This window comes from Barbus barbus (assembly GCF_936440315.1).
Source record: "Barbus barbus genome assembly, chromosome: 4".
Classification (NCBI taxonomy): domain Eukaryota; kingdom Metazoa; phylum Chordata; class Actinopteri; order Cypriniformes; family Cyprinidae; genus Barbus; species Barbus barbus.
Window position 1 is genome coordinate 7,946,346 of NC_136732.1, and position 17,131 is coordinate 7,963,476.

Genomic DNA, 17,131 nt, shown 5'->3' on the forward strand with positions numbered 1-17,131 from the left:
TTGTCACAGTGGCTTTGTTCTTCCATGAGGGGGTTTGGTGTCACAGCATCTTTGTTTCCAGGCGGAACGCGACACACACATCTCCCGGAAACTCTGTAGAACTCAACCAATCCGATGACGACTTCAAAACGCCTGAAGTGTTTCCAATTTTGTGTGCCATATGCATCTGACATTCAGCTGCCGGTCTGTGGGCGTGATGTCGAAGGCCACTAGTGCGTTTTAGTTTTAGAACGAAAACGGTCCTCATCTACACTGGCGTTTTCACTGAATTTCAGACACAATCTCCTTCTACACTACACAACCGAAAACACATGTCACATGACCATGCAGGTACAACCATAGAAATGTATAGGTATATTCCCTGTTATTTAGATGCCGGATGCGTCGACGTGCTTGGAGTGGTCGAATGGGGAATCTACCTATACATATCTATGGGTACAACAATGAGCATGTTGTTATTGTTTACACGTCAAGGATACGCAGGGCGAATGTGGGCAGCCATGCCATCGTATTCAAAAGTCTCCGTTTTGGTCCGTTTACACTGAAACGCTACCCTGGAGTTTTCAAACTAAAACAGGGTCTGCAGCGTTTTCAAAAGTCTCTGTTTTCAAGGGTGGAAAACGCCAGAGTAGTTTAAACAATAAGCGTAACCGTAGCAAAAGTTATGCGTTTTAAAACGAAAATGCACTAGTGTAAACGGGGCCTAAGGCGTCAGCCAATCAGATCACCTTGTGCAAATACACTAGCGCAGACGCTAACTAATCTCATTCATGCAACACCAGAAAAGTAATGTGATTGGCTGTTGTGACTATGACGGTCGTGTTAGCACCAAGCTTCACATCAGCTCCCTCCGCTAAGCGTTGACTCCAACGCCCCATTTGAATGTAAACGAATCTTATCTTGAAAAATTGGCTAGTGGAATGCTGCCTAAAGGAAACAGCACATCCTCCAGTCATCTGACAGACTATCTTGAACATACTGTGATTCAACAAGCAGGCATCCTAGTCTCACATATTATACAGTACAAATGTAAACTGGGATGCAACCATTGGCATGAGCTGTAGCGCAGGATGCCAACCAGATGGGGGCTAAAAAAAAACAATAAATACACATATGCAGTATATAGCTCTATATCTGCACACTACATCAAAGAACAGATCTAAAAGGGCACTGCAGCTTAATCTGCTGGACTGCTTGCATACTACACACACACAGTCTACCTTCCCTTTGAGCTGTCAGATGAGGGCCAGCCATTGTGATTGGCGCCTGGCCGTTAACAGGTGGATGGGGATAATTGAATCAGATGAGAGTGTGGGATCAAAGAGCTGTGGGGGCAGATCGTGGAGGTGCTGCTGCCCTGCGGCCTGATTAAAGCCCCGTGTCCTGACCTGCAGCTGCTCAGAACGGCTTCGGCCTCAGGGACACGTCCTCATCCACACCACTTAAAAACACAAGGCCAAATCATTCATGTGTACTTGACTCAAACCTTGGACCCAGGAACACATCTGAGGTCTCTTACGGCCGTTGCTGCAGCCGCTGTCACATTTGGCACCGGTTGGAGACTCTGGCTAATGTTTCCGGTGAACACATAAAACACAGACAGACAGATGGGAAGGTTTACATGAGGAAACTATGACAACTAGGTCTTTAAATTATCTGAACAATATCTCAGTGGCATTGTTAGGGCATTCTGAGTGGCAGCTATGGTGTTGCTAGTAAGCTACGCATGTGTTCTGATTAGTTGTAAAAGCATTACTAGGCTGTTGCTAGCAAGTTCTGGGTGGTCAGTAAAGGTGTGGTCACATTGTCCGTCAGTGTGTAGTGATAGAAGTTTCATTCAAACCAAGAAGCTGTTTGTTGATCAACGTGGTGAATTAACATGACCCAATCAATCCCATGCAAAATCTGTGTGGGAAAATCTTTCACCCACATGCAAAATTCTAGATTGCACCACTTTCTATTGAAATGACTATGGATATTTGCAAAACAATGGTAAATGTGACCAAACATTAAGGCACTGGTTTTGTAGCTGGTTGCCAGGACAGTGCTATGCGTTTCTTAAGTGTTTTCAGTAATTATTTGCATGCTGCTAGTGTGTTTTATACACTGGGGAAAAAAATAAAATAACACAAAAAAAAAGCTACAAACTCTTCCTGATAAATTCACATTTTTAGATTCTCAACTGCATTAGAAAATTATTTCAAATAGTGCTACTTTGTTTTGTATTTTCCTGTTTATCACTGTTTTGCAAAGCTGCTTTGACACAATCTGTATTGCATAAAGTGCTATATAAATAAGTAAAAAAAAAACACTTGTTGTGGCATTAAGCACTCATCAGCATGTCTCACTGCTCTCAGATCTGTTACACACAAGCAAAGCACAACAAATGCATGTCTGAACATTCACTGTGTTTAAGCCTCTCTAAACTCACTTATGCTTGGGGAGCCAAAGTTAAGTGAAGATCGCCATCAGGTGGACAAACATGGGACGGTCTAAACCACTCAGTGCCATTACTTTCATGGCTATAAGAGATATTTGTGACCCTGGAGCACAAAACCAGTCTCAAGTCACTGGGGTAATATTTATAGCAATAGCCAAAAATACATTGTATGGGTCAAAATGATAGATTTTTCTTTTATGTCAAAAATCATTAGGACATTACGTAAAGATCATGTTCCATGAAGATATTTTGTACATTTCCTACTGTAAATATATTAAAACTTAATTTTTGATTAGTAATATGCATTGCTGAGAATTTCATTTGGACAGCTTTAAAGGCGATTTTTTTGCATCCTCAGATTCCAGATTTTCAAATAGTTGTATCTCGGCCAAATATTGTCCTATCATAACAACAATGGAAAGCTTATTTATTCAGCTTTCAGATGATGTATAAATCTCAATTTCGAGAAATTGACCCTTATGACTGGTTATGGACTCATTTCACAAACAAATTTATGTAATATGAGAGAGAGAGAAAAAAGAAATCTTAGTGATTATACTTAGTGTCACATCATAGAAAATCACCTTGTTTGCAGGTGTTTTTTAATCCTTATAATTTACATTCAAAACAACAATCAACCTTGATGCACATTTATAGATGTACTGTACTTTACAATTTGTTTCCTTCCCCAAATTACAGCAAAGAAAATTAGTTTCTTTCTTTTTTTTTTGGATTGCAATAGGCTACTGAGAATATGGGGATAATGTGCTCATTCTCATGAATAGAAAATGCAAAAAAGGCTTATCTGCCCTAAATCGGGCATTTTTTTTTAAAGAAAATACCTTTGTTTTGTTTTATTAGAGTCACCCAATTTAGCGTTTTCATTTTACATCAGTCATCTGAAATGTTCATATACAAGCAGAAATAAAGTATTAAGTGTATGAAAAGCACAAAATATCAAACTCCGTGGCTTGAAGAAGCATGTCCAATTTCTTAAAAAAATACCTTGTGTTTTAAATGTAATATATAGACATAATGATTGTGCACAAAATCAGTAAAACTTCAAACAATGTTAAACCGCAACGGACTAAAGACAAAAAAGGAAAAGCAAAGGGGAAAAAAACTCCCATGACAATTGTTTTCACCCATGAAAACCACAAAAACAGAAGAACTGTTATATCATCACCTGACTGACTGACTGAAAGCAAACACAGCCACATCAGAGAAGAGCCGCAAGCTCAAAGCTTTAATCTGATCTAAATGAGTGTGACACATAAAAGACACGGCTGCAATTTTCTCCAGCAGGACTTGAGTCTGTGATCTAAATGCCTTTAATGGTCTTCTCCAGATTTAAGCACTGAAGCACAAGTCCAGGCTTTTAAGCAGATGGACTTCCTCTATCTGCTGACTGCTTCAATTGAAAGGTCTCTAATTTCAGAAGAAGCAGTTTAATCTTCAGCTGTGAGGGTCAATGGACTCTTTGAGTCATGATTTGAAATTGCAGAAAAACACAGGCCTGGCATCGCCAAACATTCATTTGAGTGGCTAAACACAAGCATGTGTCTCTCCCAATGATTTTGTCTTGCATAGTTGAGGTTAAAGGCCTATTCACACCAAGAGCGTCATGACAAAACAACAGAAAAAAACAGCTTTTACATGCTCCTTGTACTCAGAGATCAGGATCTCTCTATATATCTGTAATGACCTACAGTATGAAACACAAATATTAATTTCATAACATTTTCATACTCGGTAGGATTGCTTTATTTTAATTTAAAGATTGTTGCTGCATAAAGTTAAAAAAAAGGCATCCTGAAAAACATCGCTCTGTTCCTATACATCAGTAACAAAGCATAATTTAAAAACGGCACATAGTATAATAACTATTTCATAATAAATAAAGTGGCTCATAATAACAAATGAAAAGTTTTAGGGTGTTCATTCATCATACATGTTATAAGAAAAAAAAATAGCTCAAGATTTTATAATGTTTTGAGACAAATTATTATATTATCAATATTTTATTACAATAACAATGTAATACTGGTCACAGCACGTGCAGTTATTGCATTATCCTTAATGTGCAATGGAGTGTACGAAATAGTCTTACAAGTCAGAGCTCAAAGGAGCACTTTGTGATTCTTGGCTCAAGTTTCCGAAATAATGTGAGTTTCAGGAAATGCTTTTATCTTCAGCAACTGACATTACTAAATACCAGCCGGATCATCACTGAACTGAACACTGCGGTGGAGGAGAACGTACAGAACATCATGCTTTCATAATACATCTCACTGGCACTGAATCTTTTCATCTTTTCTCTTCTGGGTCAACCTGAAGTATCATTCACAACTACAGCAATTTGAAGCAACCTGAACTTTTTCATTTTCAGTAAGAGTTGATGCCTTCTGCCAACGTAACTTAGCATAGATTGTGCGCTGGTGCAATTTATATATGACCTTTTTCGCTCCAGAAAATTTACTTTTATCAACACAAAAATGATATGTCTGCATGAACCAGAGATAAACTGGTGTAAATGGGGCTATAGAACTATTGGCTCAAGGAAAAGGCACAGAAGGATGTAGACTGCCTGGGTCAACACTTTAGAGACAACACTGCCACTTGCTTTTAGGAAGGAAAACATATAGCAGAAGCTCAGTAGGAGTCATAAGTGACAGTTTAATGGGATTTTGTCAGAGAGAACAGGAGAGTCGTTGGCAGTGGGGCTGGGGATGTGTAGAGATTTGTGAATGACAGGTGTTCCAGTTCTGAGGAGATCTGCAGAGCTTTCTGTGGAGTTTTGAGGTCACTGCTTCTGCATGAAACTAGTTATCAGTGCAGTGAACAAACACAGATGAACATGAAAGTGTTGTGAGAGTATCAACTGAGTGTCTGACTCTGACTGTTTGTGGCCCTGGACCACAAAACCAGTCATAAGTGTCAATTTCTACATCATCTGAATAAATAAGCTTTCCATTGATGTATGGTTTGTTAGGATAGGACAATATTTGCCAAGATACAACTATTTGAAAATCTGGAATCTGAGGGTGCAAAGAAATCTAAATACTTAGAAAATTGCCTTTAAAGCTGTCCAAATGAAGTTCTTAGCTATGCATATTACTGATCAAAAATTAAGTTTTGATATATTTATGGTAGGAAATTCACTTAATATCGTCATGGAACATGATCTTTACTTAATATCCTAATGATTTTTGGCATAAAAGAAAAATGGATAATTTTGACCCATACAATGTATTTTTGGCTATTGCTACAAATATACCCCAGCGACTTAAGACTGGTTTAGTGGTCCAGGGTCCCATTTCATGTTCTACAGGCCTGGTTTTAATGGAGCCATCGTGTCCTTGTTTGAAGCTCCAAATTATAGGGATAGTTTATCCAAAAATAAAAACCTATGCCATTCCAAACCTGCTCGACTTTCTTTCTTCTAAGAACACAATAAACATATTTTGAAACGTGTCTTTTTTTCTTCTTCTTTTTTTTTTTTTTTTGTCCATGCTATGAAAGCCAGTGTTCTGGATCACAATGTAGTGAAATTATGTTTTGATTTTATTGATTTTGGTCATTTTATGACATAGTAACTGCATACAATTCCGCGAGAAAGTTTGTCAATGTTCTGTATTTCTGCATAAATTTGCCCAAAAATGATCAGATATGATCTTTATCTAACATGGGAATCCCAAATAAGCTTTACAGAGACCTTGATGAAATGTTGTTCTTATTATAATGAGTCTCTGGAATTTTTCAGTTGCTGCATTTGTTAATTAAATATATTTGTATGAGCACTGAAAGGTTTCAAACTATCATATGTCCTCGGGCAAACAATTTCTTACAGATCTAGTTTCATGGCTCCTGTATTACTCCATGCTCTCTTTCTTCTCACATAAATGAATGAATAAATACACATATTCTACTTTTTCTCATTCTTATTATTTTATGGTTATAATTTTAACATTGGATTTTATCATTTATTTATTAAATTGAAAACAAGTAATTACCAAATGATTGGCTTCATGTTGGGGTTGTGTCACCCTGAAGGGGTTAATTTTTGATTTGCTAATTTTTTTTTTTTTTCTGAAGAAAGATGAGCACGTATAGTGATGAAAGCCAAAATATTAAATGTCATGGATGAATATTTACTGAGTAATCCACTATTTTGTAGAGGGAGGTCAAAATGGCAAATTATAGGGGGGTAAAAATGACTTCAGAAAGATGGCAGCATCACACTGTTATTTGTACACAGAGATTGGTAACTCTATTAGTAAATTCTGTTGACTTTAGCAATCTTTGTTGCATTATATGCCGCTGGTGACCATTCAAAAATGGTCAAGTTTCAAAAATTCAGTCACAAGTTTTTTCTCCAAAGTTTGCAGGCCTGTAACTCGATTTTTTTTAAAGATATCTTAATGCCCTTTTAGATATTGGGTCTTACCAGACTTCCCTTTTGGCATCTTCTTTAAGGCCCTATTTGGTTCCGTTCCAGAGATAAATTTCAATATGGCTCCAGGAGTAAATTGTTCAATTGTACACATTTCGGTGGTCAAAAATCAAATGTGGGTCACTTTGCACAAATATGATACTTCTTTTGTTTTAAAGAGGAAAGAAAGACAAATAACATTAAAACTAGAAACGTATCTTGTTTCCTTCTGTCAAAACAACAGCATTGAACATAGATGTCTGAGTGCCATAAGTATTCTTTTTCCAAAGTTTGCATGCCTACAACTCAAGAAGTATTAAAGATATCGCAACGCAGTATAATTTTAGATTCTAATTCTTAATAAACTTGTCTTTTGCAGTCTTCATTTTCAAGGCCCTACATCGTTCAGTCCCAGAGATATGGGATCTCAATGAGGCAGAGGCTCCATATTCAGATTGTTGAATATTACCATATTCAGTGGTCAAAAGCCAAATCTGGGTCACTCTGTATAAAGCCAATACTTACTGTATTAAAAGTGGAATGTCTGAAGAATAAGTAATGTTGAAACTAGAAATGCAACCTTTTGTGTCTCAATTTGTTATTACAAATTAAAATAGCTGTTTACTATTTAAATTTCTTTTAAAATGTAATTTATTCCTGTGATGGCAAAGCTGAATTTTCAGCATCATTACTCCGTGTCTTCAGTGTCACATGATCCTTCAGAAATCATTCTAATATTGTTTTGCTGCTCAGAAAGCATTTCTTCTTATTATTATTATCTTCACATTTTTGTGCTGCTTAATATTTCCGTTTTTTTCAGGATGCTTTGAATTATGAATAGGAAGTTAAATTATTAATAAAAATAAAAACTATTTTGTAATATTATGAATGTCTTAACTGTTATTTTTGATTAATTTAATGCATCCTTTCTAAATAAAAATTTCATTTCTGTTAATTAAAAATAAATAAATAAAACTTTCAGTCCCCAAACTTTTGAAACTGAAATCATTTAAAGTATCTATATATAACTGTACCTTTAATTCCTGATTTTATTATTATTAGTAGTAGTAGCATCGATATTATTTTTAATCACTCGGGCCTGTGAATCAAAAGCCTGTGTACTAAAATAAGCATTGATATCTTTTTTTTTTTTTTGATTTTGAGGTGAAATACAGTATGACCTGGACATGTAGGTAGACAAGATTCACAATTACTCATCCATCCAACTGCTTGTCCTATGTAGGGTTGTGGGCCACAAGAAAGCAATTAATCAATCACATACTGTATATCACATTACAACCTAACCTCAACACAGGTGGCTTAATCTGTGATCTGTGTCATACCTGTGTGTGTTTGAGAGGGGTGAGGAGGACCATGAACCATCAGTCTGACCCAACTCCCCAGACACCCAGTCCGGCAGCACTGCAGATCCCTGCTCCTGTGACTTTGACAGCAATGGCTCATCAAAATAAATGGACTAAAAGCAGAAAAAAAATCACAATGCTCAATCACCACTGATTCCAAGTCTCAGACCTATAAAACTTTTTTATGGCGATATGTTGCCTTATACAAATCAAGGTAAACACATGTACCAGTGCAGTATTTACCATGTACGTAGGTAAAGTCTTGAGGCTGCCTGCTTCAGGTTTGTGGGTAAAGGGTCCCTCTAAAACTCATTTTCTGAGCATGTGCAGAAGGAGTCGGGTGTGCATGCTACGATTTTTCCTTCCAGTCAGTCCATAGCCACAGGTCTCAGGATCACACAACTTTTTAATCCACAGTGCACACCGCTGCCGCTCTGATGGACAAATATAGTTTTGAAAAAGATAAATGTCAAATAGGTTTTCAAGTAGAATTTTCTTATTTGTAGCCTTACAAATCCTGTGTTGAAATGACAGAGCTCTCTCTCCCTCTCTATATATATTCTCACCTGTCTTGTCGGTCAATTTCAGCACATATGGCTTCATGTCCACTGGGTAATGATCAAACTCAGAGTCCAGAATCCCAAAACAGTCCTGATCACTCATGTTGCTCCTGAATACATTAAAACAACCCGTAGTTTATTTGTATCCATATGTAACTTTAGGTATGTATTTTTGGTAGGTTTTAGCTAATTATCATTCTCAGACATGTCATTATTTGTCAACATACAGCATATGAATACATAATTAGCAATATTTATGTGATGTAGTGTAATAGTTTATATTAAATCATAATTTATAGATACATAATTATGTTTTCATCATTTTGTTAGCTCACCAGTTAGCAGAACTCATTCACAAATATTGAGGCTTATATAAAGTGCTAATGTAAACGTAAGTATTAATGTAAACGTAAGTCTGCAGTATATACTTGTTGAGCACTAAATCATTTTGAATGATAATAATGTGTTGGTATGATGTCATCTGCAGCTGTGCGCTGGTCCTGCACTTGTTGCTACTTTACGCTCCCAAACGGTTTCAAATGGACAAACTGTGAAGTCATATATCACGCGCACCTTTAATATTTCAAAATACAAGTCTCACATATTGTATCTGTCACCGTGATGCACTTTGAATGTAACTGCTTTGTTTTGTACCATTTTAATTTCTTTTTATTGTGAGCTGAAATGCAAAAACTCAACTTTATAACATATTCGGATATTTGCTAACTGTGTGTAATATAGATATGTTTCTCTATATTAGCTATTTTCTCCTGACTGCTAAACACAAGCTAGTCTCATGATCCTTGCTTGTGCATTGCAGCTTTAAATTTCATGAAAACAAACCCATGTAGTTAAGTTTGATATTTTTCTTTCTTTATTTATTTAATTAATTACAAACTATTAATTGCATTTAAACAGGTTAAACCATTAGTTATAGTTATAAATGACGTATCACTAACTTTCTACTGGGGCCGGTTGCATAAACTGTTAAGGCTAGTTTTAAAAAGTTACTCATCTAATTTTTTTTCTTCAAGACTGGTCATAACTTTTTTAATTCAGTTAATTAAAGGTAGATATGTTTTATTTGTATGGGAAAAAGTAAGACTGATGAACCCTTGGCAACTGCTATTTGGTCAAACAAGTTCTTAAGACACAGTCTTAACATGGTGGCTAAGTTTATGCAGCTGGCCCCTGGTAACTAACCGGCTACTGGTCTTGTGACCCGTTTGTAGGTATATCAGTTCGACTTATGCCTGATCAATATATTAACTTATATTAACCAAAACAGTTCAAATTCATTTGAGTTTTTGCAAAAAAAAACAAAAAAACTATTCTAGAATAAGGTTTACGACCAAACAAATAGGCTATATCTATAAATATCCATTATTTAGCCATTTAAATGTTTTATTTATTTATTTGTATTTCTTTAAAACAAATACATAACAAAGGTGCCAATGGTATACATAGAAAAATAAAGAAAATAAATATTAACTATGCATGTATGCATAAAACCACCAAATAAATACAAATAAAACAAATAAATAAAATAATGAAAGGCCTTGTTTTTTTTTGTACTCTCCCTCAATAGTGCTTATATGTGACCCTGGAGCACAAAACCAGTCTTAAGTCGCTGGGGTATATTTGTAGCAATAGCCAACAATCCATTGCATGGCTCAAAATTATCAATTTTTCTTTTATGCCAAAATCTTTAGGATATTAACTAACGATCATGTTCCATGAAGATATTTTGCTAATTTTCTGCTGTAAATATATCAAAACTTAATTTTTGATCAGTAATATGCATTGCTAAGAACTTCATTTGGACAACTTTAAAGGCAATTTTCTCAATATTTAGGTTTTTTTGCACCCTCAGATTCTAGATTTTCAAATAGTTGTATCTCGGCCAAATATTGTCCGATCCTAACAAACCATACATCGAAAGCTTATTTATTCAGTTTTTAGGTGATGTATAAATCTCAGTTTTAAAACATTGCCCCTTATGACTGGTTTTGTGGTTCATGGTCACATCTAAGTATCTAATTCTTTAAGTACCACAGAAAAAAAGAGGTTTATGATGGCACCAAATGGCAGTAATGGGTTGACAGCAGTGCTGGGCAGTAACTAGTTACTAGTAACTTAGTTACTGTAATATTACTTTTTGCAGTAACTAGTAGTGTAACTAATTTCTAATAAGATTTCAGTAATAATATAACAGTTACCATCCATAAAACAGCTTAGTTACTTTTGATGCCTCAACCCTGCTGATTTAAAATACAACAATCAATTCACGAGTTCACACTTACATATATTTAGCACGATAAACGTAATGCGTATTTGGCGAGTATGGTAATACGTTATTGGGGTGCTGTCCTGGGGAAGGTCTCCGTGCTCGGGAACCGCCCGAACCCAGAGTACCCCCCATGTGGTGAGAACTGAATGAAAATGGAGGTGGAGGGATGCTGATTAATCGTCAAATTAATGGAGGTATGACGGCTGTATTTATATCCGTGTATTGATGAACTTGATTACGTGCCACTTGTGTCTAATTAAGCTAAGTATCTGACGTGCTCCTCCCGAACTTTGTTAATTAAACATCATATAATTTCTAGATTTATTTTCATAATTTTCACAACTCGCACATGCATGTGACATCTCCAGTGCAGCAGGCAAGCTTGGAGTATAGAAAAGCTTAAGCAGATAGAAATATTGCATTATATTGATTTTGTCAGGAAAAAAAGATGATCTGAACACTGTTGTGTAAGTTGAGGCTGTACTTTACTCTGGCATTACATCCCACCCACATCCCTCTGGTCAGCATGTGGAACATTATATTACTATAATTCAAAATCTTTTTTGGAAAATTAAACAGTTTCTTACAAATTTATGTGATTTGATAAAATACATAATGATATATAATCGTATATGGGTAACGGAGAAATAACAATTAGCTTCAAGCTACACATGAATGTCACTATCAGTCACTATTGAGTGTAACTTCTGACTGCGATCCAATGTGGATTTTGGTGAAATATATTGTTAGTAACATTCAAGAAGAATTTTTTGTGGAAGATACACAGTTACAACTTATGTGGGGCGTGAAGAAAAAGTAGTGTAACTACTTACTGTTGCCATAAAGTAACAATATTACTTTTGAAAGGAGTAACTAGTAATGAGTAATATATGTGACCCTGGACCACAAAACCAGTCTTGAGTGTCAAATTTTATACATCATCACTGAATAAATAATCTTTCCATTGATGCATAGTTTGTTAGGATCAGACAATATTTGGCTGAGATACAACTATTTGAAGATCTGGAATCTATCACATTATTTGAGTAAGTATCCCAGCGCTGGTCGACTCGCGTCTGGAACCGTGCAGATGACGTGTGTCTGGTTTTCGTCCACGGGATGGCGTCATACACCCTCGTACTGGGTGACGAGTGGAGAGAGAGTTGACGTCAGTGCGAGTGAGAGGCGCGCGGTAACCGGGAGAGACGCCGCTGAACGGGTACAGTAGCAGCGGAGGAGACACACACACGCGCACACACACACCTGAGGAATAGCGGCGCGATGGCTGATCATCTGATACAGGGCAATCGATTCGCGCGGCAAGGAGCTCTGCGACAGAAGAACGTGCACGAAGTTAAAAACCACAAATTCACCGCTCGATTCTTCAAGCAGCCCACATTCTGCAGCCACTGCACCGACTTTATCTGGTAACATGCTCTGCGTTCAGTACTCATGCATAACATGTGGAACTTGGAGAAATTGCAGTCTTGAATGTTTGTTTTGACAGCTAACAATCATTTCTTACTTTTGTAGTGGCAAACATAACACCGTCTTCCTCAGTAATACAAGAAAAAACTATTTGTCCTTTCATAGGAAATTGAGGCGCTTAGGCTACACGAATACATTAGCATGGCAATATGTTTGGGCTTCATTTTGTGCTTGAACTTAGGAAAGTTGTATTGCATTTAGTTTGCATATTCTCTATTTAATTTAGATTTGATATTTACTAAATAAATTGGATGATTTGTTTTAATGATACAAAACCTCTTGAAATTACATGCATGCAAAATGTATTTTGACAGGTGCCAATCATCTCTTATAGTGGCAAACATAATACATTCTTTCTCAGTAATACACAAAAAATTACTTAAATATTAAAAATAACGAGATATTTTGTCGTTCCATGTATGAAGCCACTTTATTTTATATGTCACAGTTTGTTTTGTGTAATTTCATCATTACTTGTTTTCATTATTTCATTCATTCTATAGTATTCTAACAGGTTGTTATTATGGTCATACATTTGCAATAATAATAATAGTAATAATAATGTTTCATTTGGACAAAAGACTGTCAGTTACAGGTAATGAGCTATTAATGCACATTCAGAAAACCATTTCATGACATCATGAAACTGGATTTGCTGAACAGATATTTGGTGACATTTTAATACCTAAATCCAGTTTTAATACCCTTCAACCTTTATAATCATTAAGGTTAATGAGTTTATTTTGTGCATTTAAAAAATTAGAAAATTTCTAGCAGCTTTGTCGCTAACAGGTTTTTTTTTTTTTTTTTTGTCTTTTTCAAATGCAACTCTACAGGGGATTTGGAAAGCAAGGCTTCCAGTGCCAAGGTACTGTGTGTGTGTGTGTGTGTGTGTGTGTGCTGTAGTGGGAGGTTGTGGTTTAGTGTCACTGATTCTATCACTGATGCATGTGCTCATGTATTGAGCTTTACCAGGGTTTACTACGCTACACTACATCACGGCAGATGAGGACATTGAGTACAAACATGTTCAGTTTATTTCATCATTGTGACATTAAGGAACACATAATCTGGATAATGTGGAAAGTGCTGGTCTTGCCAGAGCTCTGGCGTTTTTTGTAAGGGTCTTTGGCAAATTTGTTTAAATCTTGGCTTCGCCTTGTCATTGATGGCTTCTGATAAATGGCAGATCCCAAATCTGAAAGGGTTTTGAAGAACACTGTATTGCTGAAGTAAACTACATGTCCAGTTGTGCAGAATTCTGTGCTTCTGTTCTGAAATTACAACATCCCTGTGAAGAAATTGAAAAGCTGAAAAATTTAAAAACTTGAATTGTCAGAGCTACAGCAATAACATACATGGTTAAAAAATAATAATCAACAATTAGGATGATTAAATGAGAATTGATGATATAAGTTCCTAAAAAGTGTATCATTTTATTTTGGCTCTTGGGAATCATTGAGCAGAACTACAGGATGACACAAGAGTTGGCAGACTCAGATGGTCACAGATGGTAAAGGTATCTTGTGTATCATGTTTGTGTATCTTCCTGTCAACTGGACATTTGCCATGGAAGATGGTCAAGTCTTTGAGGATGTGTGGGTACATCCGTGAATATATTTCCAAGACCTCTGCAGTGTTTGACCAGAGACATAATTTACATAAGTACATAAGCACAAATGACTGGTCAAGGCATTGTAAGCATGCATCCTTCAATCCATTTAGGATTTCACAGGTCTTTTTTTTCTGGTCTGTGCAGCCTAAGATGCTTCAGCTTTTAAAAAATTCTGATGATATTAGCAGCATTCTATAATGATAAGAAAGCTGAATGCATATTGATACATTTCTTGAACTCAGAATTATACATTTTGTTTCGCTAATATTGCTTTCCCACCTTAGAACGTGTTTTTTGTGGAAACATTGTGAAAAAGACAAGAATGCAAACTGTTGCAAATGTCGTAACTTGAACATGAGCGAAATCTGCATGGAGAACTTTTTTTTTGCTGTCAAGCGAATCTCCTGAACATGCAGATTCCAATTGAAATGACAGGATTTTGCCTGCAAAAATTCGCAGAGCTACGGTAAATGTGACCACAGCTTTAGTGCTTTCTGAGTGAATCACGGCATTATGTTTATTTACACTGTGTTCTGGTGTTTTCAGTAGCAGAATGGCAGTAAATGCTGCTCCACACATACACAATCTCACTTAATGTGTGTTGCAATGAAGTGAAGTGAAAGTGAAGAATGGCAACCCATACTCAGAATTTGGTGACCCATATGGCGCCCGGGGAGCAGTTGGGGGTTCGGAGCCTTGCTCAAGGGAGAGCGCTGGTCATTCACTCCCCCCACCTGAGACTCGAACCTGCAACCTTCTGGTTACAAGTACGACTCTCTAACCATTAGGCCACAACTTCCCTGACGTGTGCCAGGATCACTTTACACATAGTTTGCTTGCTTGCCATTAATTGCGTTATGTAAGTCGCAGCACTTTTCAGATGTTGAAAAACGTGACATTTATTGCAGAAAATATGGTACTTATGTAATAGTTAATTTATGATCTAACAAAGCATCTGAGTTACGAATTGTACATTTCGAAACTCAGTGGCATATGAAATCAGTCCTGTGTAGCTGGAAGCTCTTGTGTTGTAGAGAGTATGTATTGCGTCTTGTATGAATCACATACGCAATGACCATCAGCCTATAAGCAGTCATCAAGATGAAGGTTATTCAAAAGGCATAACTGTCCCTTGTGTTAGATCTTTTTAGCGGGCACATTTCTTACTAAAGCAACCCTGTCATAACTGCTTCCTGTTTCCAAGCACCTACCACATGGTTACATAGTCTGACTCCCTAATTAAGTGTCAATGCAGTCAGCATGTGTTGCTCCAGACGGCTTTAACCTCCGTCCCTGCAGTAACCTGCCTGTCTGCAACTACTTCTTCACTAGAGAATGTGTTGCATGCAGAGAAGTGAGGACAGCAGAAAACTGGCTAAAACAAGCACGTTAGCATGCTCTGAACAGGCTGACAGTGGGGCTGTTGGTGAGCTCACAGATGGCTTCACTGATGGACGGTTGGCCGTGGGAGCTGGTTGGTGTGCAGTGGAGTGGGAAGCGAACATGAGGGCCAGGCCAGAGAGTGCATGTTCTTGGAAGCATTAGAGAGATGTGTAATGGTGTGTAACAATGAAAAGGCTTCTGATACCTGACCAAGAGCTTTGAGACTCGTGATGAGGGACACCAGACCTGTGCTCACCTGCGTTTTGAGCATACTGCTCCAAAACTGCTACTGAGAGATGAATGAGATACATGAGGTATCCTGAACAAGACCAGTGTCTGAAATCATGAAAAGCCCTCACATCATGTTTTTTTTAATTATTAGTTTTTAATTTTTGTATTGTACAGTATTTTAGATCTATACAGGATTTTCACAAAAATAAATAAAATAAAATAAAATATAGACTTAAAAATACAAAAACAATGCCTCCCAATTATTACTTATGATCCACTATAAGTATGTAAGTGTGTTTTTAGAGTTATTGTCGTTTGCTTGTATTTTCTTATTTTATTCTTCTGTTGCTGTGCTTGGGATGTTTCTGGACCACAACCTTTGGCCAGTTGTCATGTTTTGACACAAAAACAATTTTCTAATGTTGCCATTGCCTTATTGATTGCTATCTGTTACTAATCAGATTGTTAGGCATTGTAATTATGCTTTTATGATGACATAATTATTGTTTATTAGCGAGCTACACTGTGGATGGCCAAACTCCCTTGCAAATCGCAGCCAGTCATCTAATTATTAGCATAACTATTCGTTCATATACACAAAAATGCCATTAATAAATTATTAATACACTATTTGAAATTTTTTTGCAAAACACCTCATCACTCATATTTTGAGCTTCTGGCGGTGTTGGAGGGGCCAAGTTTGAATCTTGTGTTTACAAACAGTTACTGAAAGTCCTGCTTGGTGCACCTCTAAAGAGCCTTTCTCAAGCAGACTGTTGCATTCATTCGCTCTTTCTGGAGTAAATGTGTGTGTGTGTGTGTGTGTGTTTGTGCTGTTAGTGAATGAGTTCTGTGTAGGCGCTGTCATACAGTATGTAGTGAATGCTGCCTGAAAGTTATGTTGTATTATATATAGCTAGTGTTACAACCCGAATTCTGGAAATGTTGGGACGTTTTTTAACTTTGAATAAAATGAAAACTAAAAGAATTTCAAATCACATGAGCCAATATTGTATTCACAATAAGACATATATAGCATAACAAATGTTTAAACTGAGATATTTTACAATTTTATGCACAAAATGAGCTAATTTCAAATGTGATGGCTTCTACAGGTCTCAAAATAGTTGGGACGGGGCATGTTTACCATGGTGTAGCATCTCCTCTTCTTTTCAGATCAGTTTGAAGACGCCTGGGCATCGGGGTTATGAGGTTCTGGAGTTTTGGTGTTGGAATTTGGTCTCATTCTTGCCTGATATAGGTTTCCAGCTGCTGAAGAGTTTGTGGTTGTCTAACATGTATTTTTCATTTAATGATGCACCGAATGT

The 17,131-nt window shown here is 36.7% G+C and overlaps 1 protein-coding gene and 1 pseudogene across 2 annotated transcripts in view; one reads left to right on the plus strand and one right to left on the minus strand.

Annotated features, from left to right (window-relative positions):
• Positions 1-9,230, minus strand: part of LOC306867941 (centrosomal protein of 112 kDa-like) — a 178,908-nt pseudogene extending 169,678 nt beyond the window's left edge. The window contains exons 1-4 of the transcript XR_013785800.1: positions 9,132-9,230; positions 8,803-8,906; positions 8,480-8,670; positions 8,216-8,349 (exon numbers count right to left, since the gene is read on the minus strand). The product of XR_013785800.1 is annotated as a centrosomal protein of 112 kDa-like (transcript). The remainder of the gene's footprint in view (positions 1-8,215; positions 8,350-8,479; positions 8,671-8,802; positions 8,907-9,131) is intronic.
• Positions 9,231-12,251: 3,021 nt separating this feature from the next.
• The window catches only part of LOC306867304 (protein kinase C alpha type-like), a 207,216-nt gene continuing 202,336 nt past the window's right edge, over positions 12,252-17,131 (plus strand). The window contains exons 1-2 of the mRNA XM_079412907.1: positions 12,252-12,513; positions 13,411-13,442. Coding sequence (XP_079269033.1) covers positions 12,368-12,513; positions 13,411-13,442 — 178 coding nt within the window. The 5' untranslated portion in view covers positions 12,252-12,367. The remainder of the gene's footprint in view (positions 12,514-13,410; positions 13,443-17,131) is intronic.